The sequence below is a fragment of the Physeter macrocephalus genome, chromosome 20 (genome assembly GCF_002837175.3).
Source record: "Physeter macrocephalus isolate SW-GA chromosome 20, ASM283717v5, whole genome shotgun sequence".
NCBI classification, from domain to species: Eukaryota; Metazoa; Chordata; class Mammalia; order Artiodactyla; family Physeteridae; genus Physeter; species Physeter macrocephalus.
Window position 1 is genome coordinate 73,682,479 of NC_041233.1, and position 7,981 is coordinate 73,690,459.

Genomic DNA, 7,981 nt, shown 5'->3' on the forward strand with positions numbered 1-7,981 from the left:
AAAAAAAACTCAAAATTGTGTAAGACAAAGTAGCAAAAAAAAAAAAAACATGGTAAATAAAAAACACAAAATAAGATTTTAGGTATAAGTTATTTATGTTAGTATTCATGACAGATGTAAGTAGATTAAAATTCTTCATTCAAAGACTCGAAAAGACAAAGTAAAAAAATAAGATGTGGCTTAAAAGAGATATATCAAAAATATGACTACGGGGCTTCCCTGGTGGCTCAGTGGTTGAGAGTCCGCCTGCCGATGCAGGGGACCACGGGTTCATGCCCCGGTCCGGGAGGATCCCACATGCCGCGGAGCGGCTGGGCCCATGGGCCATGGCCGCTGAGCCTGCGTGTCCGGAGCCTCTGCTCCGCAGCGGGAGAGGCCACAACAGTGAGAGGCCCGCGTACCACAAAAAAAAATATATATATATGACTACGGCAATGAAAATGAAATGCATCTTCATGTATCAATGTGGACAAATCTAAAATGTTGAGTGAAAAATCCCAGTTACAGAATAGGTACAGTACTATATTATTTATGTATATGTTATTTATTTATTTATTTATTTATTTATTTATTTTTGGCTGTGTTGCGTCTTCGTTTCTGTGCGAGGGCTTTCTGTAGTTGCGGCGAGTGGGGGCCACTCTTCATGGCGGTGCGCGGGCCTCTCACTGTCGCGGCCTCTCGTTGCGGAGCACAGGCTCCCGACGCACAGGCTCAGTAGTTGTGGCTCACGGGTCCAGTTGCTCCGCAGCATGTGGGATCTTCCCAGACCAGGGCTCGAACCCGTGTCTCCTGCATTGGCAGGTGGATTCTTAACCACTGCGCCACCAGGGAAGCCCTATGTATATTTTAAAACATATAACAATATAGTATGTTGTTTATAGACACACATATATACTAAAACTATAAAAATACGTATAGGAAGGGAACATATTATCTTCAAGATAATAGTTGTTTTTGGAGAGAAACGGAATGAGACTGAGGAGGGGTACAAAGGATAGTTGAAATGTATCTCTAGTGACTCTGTATGTAAAAAATCCAGATAAAACCTGGAAAAATGATGAAAATGCATAAATGATCTGTGCTGGGTACTTGGCTATTTAAATATATTGCATTTCTCTATGTTTGAAATTTATAGGGATATTTCCAAGCTCTAGAGTGATTCTTCGTGCTACCAAGTTTGGGAATGAGTAGAGCAGATGACCCTGTGTCCTCTTCTAGTTCAAATCTTGTTCAAGTCCATATGTTATTTGAAAAGTGCCTTGTTGGTGCTTATGTAGACCCAAGTCTCTTTGTTTCTGGAGAGGTTAATAAGGATTGAGCCACAGAACTGCCGAAGACTTAAAGGGAGCAATTTAATCTTGGGCTGTCACGTTGAATTGGTGGCTTCTGTTAGAGCCATCTGTTCCAGTCATAGCTCACCGCATCCCATCCTGCGTGCTTGGCAGGGTCTCATTCCCATCATTATCCTTCAGCGAGCTCTAGATTAGAATTTTTAAAATTTCAAATCAGATGTGAGGGAGAAATTGTCAGGGGGCAGTGCGGTGAAAGGCTTTAGATGACATGTTTTCACCCCTGGCATTTTTCATGGGGAAAGAAGGGGTGTGTAAAAGTATAATTAGATGATACTTCAAAGTTTTGCCCAGTAGAGCTCTGTGGGCAACTTTTTCCCCCAAGCTGAATTATCTGCATTTCTTGCCAATGTGTTCTTTTCAGTCACTCTTAATATCCCATCCAGAATTAGAGACGGAGGAAATAATTGGGTCAGCTCATCTTTGCTTTGCCAATGCAGGTGTTTTCCAACAACATGTTTTCCATGGTGGTGCCCAGTTCTTAATAACAAGGCTGTGCACTGTGCAATTATTTTGATAGTAGAGAGAAGATGATAAACAGTGCCTGTTTCATGCTGTGAGGGCCCTTTCATCACAGCTCTTATACACAGCATCTTTGGGGAAACTGATGGATTTCCACATCTGCAATGAAGACTCTTAACAAACTCCCCTGCACATCAGGAGTGAGAAGGATATGGATGTTTTGTGGGGGGTTAGCCAATTATGTGGCTAATTCATTTTCAACCTTAAACCATGTTCTCTGTATATTTACACTGTATCTTTTGGTAGTTAAAATATTAAATACTTGATTAAAAGAGATCAATTCCTGTTGCTTCATGAATTCATAGTACTGTATTTTTCCCTACTGTCAGATTTCAACATACCTCTACTAGTAAAGAAAATAACTCAAATTTTAAAAGTTTATCCAATAGGGTTTAAAATCTGTGGTCCCATTAACTAATAGTTTTAGGTGAGAACAGTTAAATCTCATTAAACTTATTTAATTCTGGTAGCTCACAATTTGAGTAATTTCTATAGCCCAGATACCCAAATGCTGTTTAACAAACATATGAGTTAGTTACTCATTGGAACATGGTTAGCTGTTCCAAATCCACTTATCAAAATCACTTCCTGTGTGTGTGCACATGAGCGCACATACACTCCTTAATTCCCTAAAACAGTTCTGCTCCTCTAAAGAGAGAAACTGTCTTTTGATCAGTATGCTACCAGACACTTATGTCTCTGCTAAAATCAGAAGATGGCTAATTTTCAAATAAATGGAAAGGGAAAATACTTATTTAGAACAACAAAAATTAAGCTTGGCAAAAGTAGTTACTTTTATTTACAATTGCATGTATTAAGATTACAAGAGAAACACTAGTGATACCATCTGAACAAAAGCATTGATTTATTGGTAATGGCAATGAATGAAATATTGAAAGTTTCTGGTGAGAATCAAGCAATTATCCAGGAGCTGTAGATCTGATTGCAATATGGTCTTCCAGTGTCTTTTGTACCTTAGTGGCTTTCTCCTTTCTTGCCAACTACTCGTTTGAAGTCATTCATATTTGTTGCCTGGACTGGAGTCCCAATAAAAGTAAAATATGAAATTCTTGTTGTTTCTTCTTCACCTTGATTGGACTGAACAAATATAGTTACACTGTTAACATTCTGAAACTTTACGTAACGAAGTGGGACAATACCATCTTCTTTAATATCATCCTCTGTTAGTTCCAGAGCTTTAGTTGGCTCACTTCTTTCTGCCTCTTCAAAATCCATAGACCAGGGTAGATTGATAAACATTTTTACATACTTAGGACCCTGACTATTATCCGGCCCTTGAAATTTCATTGAATAAAGCTTAACAGGCTGATTGAATGCCACTGTAATAAATAGCTGTTCATCACAGTCAGATTCCAAGAAGGTCATGTCTTTTCGTAAACAGTTGTCAAATCCATGCTCGTCACTTTCATGAAGACAGTCACAGCCAGCTTTGTTAATAAAAGGCAGTAAATCCATATAGCCTTTTGGAATATCTGTGTCCTCGTTGCTTCAAGGGTCGTCTTCCGAGTGCTGCTTGATCTTTCCCTCTAGTCCCACAGCATCTGCTTGATATTGATCAATTCTCACTTGGTTTCGAAAAAACAGAAATGTAGGTGTTGCTGATATATTGTTGGTGGCAGCTGTTCCCTGACACTGATGTACATCTACTTCCAAGAATACTGCTTGTGGATACTTATTACTCATAGAACTGAATGCTGGGGCAATCCTTAAACACGGTCCACACCCTTGCATGGTGAACTTGACCACGGCGAGTCTGGAGCCCACGCCGCTCAGCTCCGGCTGGAAATCCGGGTCACTCCCGACCGGCTTCACACCCACCATTCTCAGAAGTCCGGCAGGGCGGCCGCGAAGCCACCGGCTTCAAAACTGAAGAAGACCTGGGAGAGGAAAGAGGGAGGCTCAGGAAGGCCGAGGCCTGGACAGAGGAGGGAGCGACCGCAGAGTCTTCTCCCCGGGCTCTCAATGCCGAGTCACGCCAGGGAGCGGAGAGGCCGTGGGGGCGGGGGCCATCACTCTTTTTGATGCTCAGTTTATTTCAGATTTGGCCAATGGAGCCCTTTCAAGCTGACTGCAGTGTTCCTTTGATATATCCCATCATTCTTCGAGCAGTATTCATTCTTCTTTGGTTTTTTTTGCCCAACAAGATGGTCCAGGCTGATCTTACACTTTCCCTGCCCCAGATTTGGAATCAGTCATTTCTACAAGGAGCCCCAGTTCCTGTTATTGGAAAATGATAATTAGAACAAGAACTAGGTGTGCTTATTTCTACAAGGGTGTCTTTGGTTCTAGACCCTTTCAGTGGGCAGAGCAGAGAAAAACGTATACTTTAACTCCTGAGTTTATCTTGGTACCTCTAATTCAAATAGAACACCGTAGGGTTCTTCCTCACTCTCTCTCATTTGATATTTGTTATCTCCCTCCTCCTTTTTGACAACTGGTTTCCCCCAAATCAATATATTTATGAATTTGCTCAGGCTTTAAATATACACAAAGTAGTTTCAGGATTACCACACTAATATCACTACCAATAGCAAACTTACCAAGTCAAATTCAAGACTTTTGGGGCGGTTTCCTTCTGTTCTTAAAATATATCCTGCAGAGTGTATGCAGTCAGAGGACAGTGCTAAAAAATTACTTGACTTAATTCCTTATTTTTTCTGTGTGGCTTTATTATCAATTTGATATACAGTTATGTTAATTTATTTCTGTTTGTATTTAACTTCAGAATATATTTTTCATCCTGTTGGTTTAATAGTAATTTTGAAAATGAAAAACAGCTACAAAAGGTGTAGTCAGAGAATCTTTTTGCCACCTTTACTCTTTCTACCTGTGTTCCTCCTCTCCCCATAGGTTACTTTTTATTAGATTCTGGGCAATCTTATGTTTGCTTATAAGAAATGAAGTAAGTACATACATGTATGTGTATATTCTTCCTCTTTTTTTTTTTTTTTGTAGATCTGATTGCAATATGGTCTTCCAGTGTCTTTTGTACCTTAGTGGCTTTCTCCTTTCTTGCCAACTACTCGTTTGAAGTCATTCATATTTGTTGCCTGGACTGGAGTCCCAATAAAAGTAAAATATGAAATTCTTGTTGTTTCTTCTTCACCTTGATTGGACTGAACAAATATAGTTACACTGTTAACATTCTGAAACTTTACGTAACGAAGTGGGACAATACCATCTTCTTTAATATCATCCTCTGTTAGTTCCAGAGCTTTAGTTGGCTCACTTCTTTCTGCCTCTTCAAAATCCATAGACCAGGGTAGATTGATAAACATTTTTACATACTTAGGACCCTGACTATTATCCGGCCCTTGAAATTTCATTGAATAAAGCTTAACAGGCTGATTGAATGCCACTGTAATAAATAGCTGTTCATCACAGTCAGATTCCAAGAAGGTCATGTCTTTTCGTAAACAGTTGTCAAATCCATGCTCGTCACTTTCATGAAGACAGTCACAGCCAGCTTTGTTAATAAAAGGCAGTAAATCCATATAGCCTTTTGGAATATCTGTGTCCTCGTTGCTTCAAGGGTCGTCTTCCGAGTGCTGCTTGATCTTTCCCTCTAGTCCCACAGCATCTGCTTGATATTGATCAATTCTCACTTGGTTTCGAAAAAACAGAAATATAGGTGTTGCTGATATATTGTTGGTGGCAGCTGTTCCCTGACACTGATGTACATCTACTTCCAAGAATACTGCTTGTGGATACTTATTACTCATAGAACTGAATGCTGGGGCAATCCTTAAACACGGTCCACACCTGTGAGAAAGGTAAGAGATGCTCGGTAAAACAACACAAAAGATTGTACTAATTTATACTCTAAAGATCTTGTTAATTAAACCATAGAATTAAAAACATTCTGATCAACCTGTCTTTAGACTTTCTCGTCTTTTCCACTATACTATTTAGATACACTTGCATCAGTACCACACTGTCTTAATGACTACAGATTTATATTAAGTCTTTAAGTCTAACAGTGTTGTCTTCCAGCTTTCTTCTCACTGAAAGAAATTAAAGATCTAAAAAAATGGAGGAATATACTATACCTATAAATTGGAAAACTCAACACTGTCAAGATGTCAAGTCTCCTCAATTTGATCTTTAAAGTCAACGTAAAATTCCAAGGTTTGCTTGGAAAAATTAACAAATTTAAATTCTAAAATTTATAGGGAAATAAATATCAAGGATAGCCCAAGCATTTCGGGGTTCAAAGCTAAAGAAATTACATTACTAGATATTAATAACTACCAAAAAGCTTTATAAAATTAAGAGTATAAAGGATAAACAAACTCACCAATTTTAAAAGAGGGTCCAAAAACAGACCCATCCCATACACAGTAACCGAACTTCTGAAAAAGTTGACACAGCAGTACAGTGGGTAAAGGATGGTCTTTTCAATAAACAGTGCTGAGTCAATATGGATATCCACATGGGGGGAAAAAATGAATCTTTACCCCTAACTCACACTGTACACAAAAACCAATTCCAGATGGATTATAGATCTAAATGGGAAAGGTAAAACAACAGTTTTAGGAAAAAAATATAGAGGATACTTTCAAAACCTTGGAGTAAGCAAAGATTTATTTCTTTTTTTATTTTTATTTTTTTTTTGTGGTATGCGGGCCTCCCTCTGCTGCGGCCTCTCCCGTTGCGGAGCACAGGCTCCGGACGCGCAGGCTCAGCGGCCATGGCTCACGGGCCCAGCCGCTCGAACTGAATGCTGGGGCAATCCTTAAACACGGTCCACACCCTTGCATGGTGAACTTGACCACGGCGAGTCTGGAGCCCACGCCGCTCAGCTCCGGCTGGAAATCCGGGTCACTCCCGACCGGCTTCACACCCACCATTCTCAGAAGTCCGGCAGGGCGGCCGCGAAGCCACCGGCTTCAAAACTGAAGAAGACCTGGGAGAGGAAAGAGGGAGGCTCAGGAAGGCCGAGGCCTGGACAGAGGAGGGAGCGACCGCAGAGTCTTCTCCCCGGGCTCTCAATGCCGAGTCACGCCAGGGAGCGGAGAGGCCGTGGGGGCGGGGGCCATCACTCTTTTTGATGCTCAGTTTATTTCAGATTTGGCCAATGGAGCCCTTTCAAGCTGACTGCAGTGTTCCTTTGATATATCCCATCATTCTTCGAGCAGTATTCATTCTTCTTTGGTTTTTTTTGCCCAACAAGATGGTCCAGGCTGATCTTACACTTTCCCTGCCCCAGATTTGGAATCAGTCATTTCTACAAGGAGCCCCAGTTCCTGTTATTGGAAAATGATAATTAGAACAAGAACTAGGTGTGCTTATTTCTACAAGGGTGTCTTTGGTTCTAGACCCTTTCAGTGGGCAGAGCAGAGAAAAACGTATACTTTAACTCCTGAGTTTATCTTGGTACCTCTAATTCAAATAGAACACCGTAGGGTTCTTCCTCACTCTCTCTCATTTGGTATTTGTTATCTCCCTCCTCCTTTTTGACAACTGGTTTCCCCCAAATCAATATATTTATGAATTTGCTCAGGCTTTAAATATACACAAAGTAGTTTCAGGATTACCACACTAATATCACTACCAATAGCAAACTTACCAAGTCAAATTCAAGACTTTTGGGGCGGTTTCCTTCTGTTCTTAAAATATATCCTGCAGAGTGTATGCAGTCAGAGGACAGTGCTAAAAAATTACTTGACTTAATTCCTTATTTTTTCTGTGTGGCTTTATTATCAATTTGATATACAGTTATGTTAATTTATTTCTGTTTGTATTTAACTTCAGAATATATTTTTCATCCTGTTGGTTTAATAGTAATTTTGAAAATGAAAAACAGCTACAAAAGGTGTAGTCAGAGAATCTTTTTGCCACCTTTACTCTTTCTACCTGTGTTCCTCCTCTCCCCATAGGTTACTTTTTATTAGATTCTGGGCAATCTTATGTTTGCTTATAAGAAATGAAGTAAGTACATACATGTATGTGTATATTCTTCCTCTTTTTTTTTTTTTTTTTTTTTTTTGTGGTATGCGGGCCTCCCTCTGCCGTGACCTCTCCCGTTGCGGAGCGCAGGCTCCGGACGCGCAGGCTCAGCGGCCATGGCTCACGGGCCCAGCCGCTCC

The 7,981-nt window shown here is 40.3% G+C and overlaps 3 protein-coding genes across 6 annotated transcripts in view; 1 reads left to right on the forward strand and 2 right to left on the reverse strand.

Annotated features, from left to right (window-relative positions):
* Nucleotides 1–7,981, forward strand: part of PLPP4 (phospholipid phosphatase 4) — a 532,132-nt gene that overhangs the window by 142,932 nt on the left and 381,219 nt on the right. The gene's annotated exons all lie outside the window — the stretch shown is intronic.
* LOC102986625 (thioredoxin-like protein 1) lies at nucleotides 2,350–3,814 on the reverse strand. The gene is given in 1 exon segment (XM_055080897.1): nucleotides 2,350–3,814. A coding segment is annotated over 1 exon segment (867 nt). The 5' UTR covers nucleotides 3,714–3,814; the 3' UTR covers nucleotides 2,350–2,846.
* On the reverse strand, nucleotides 4,852–6,832 carry LOC112064222 (thioredoxin-like protein 1). Its single transcript, XM_024121389.3, is given in 2 exon segments — nucleotides 4,852–5,654; nucleotides 6,645–6,832. Coding segments are annotated over 2 exon segments (867 nt in total). The 5' UTR covers nucleotides 6,743–6,832; the 3' UTR covers nucleotides 4,852–4,885.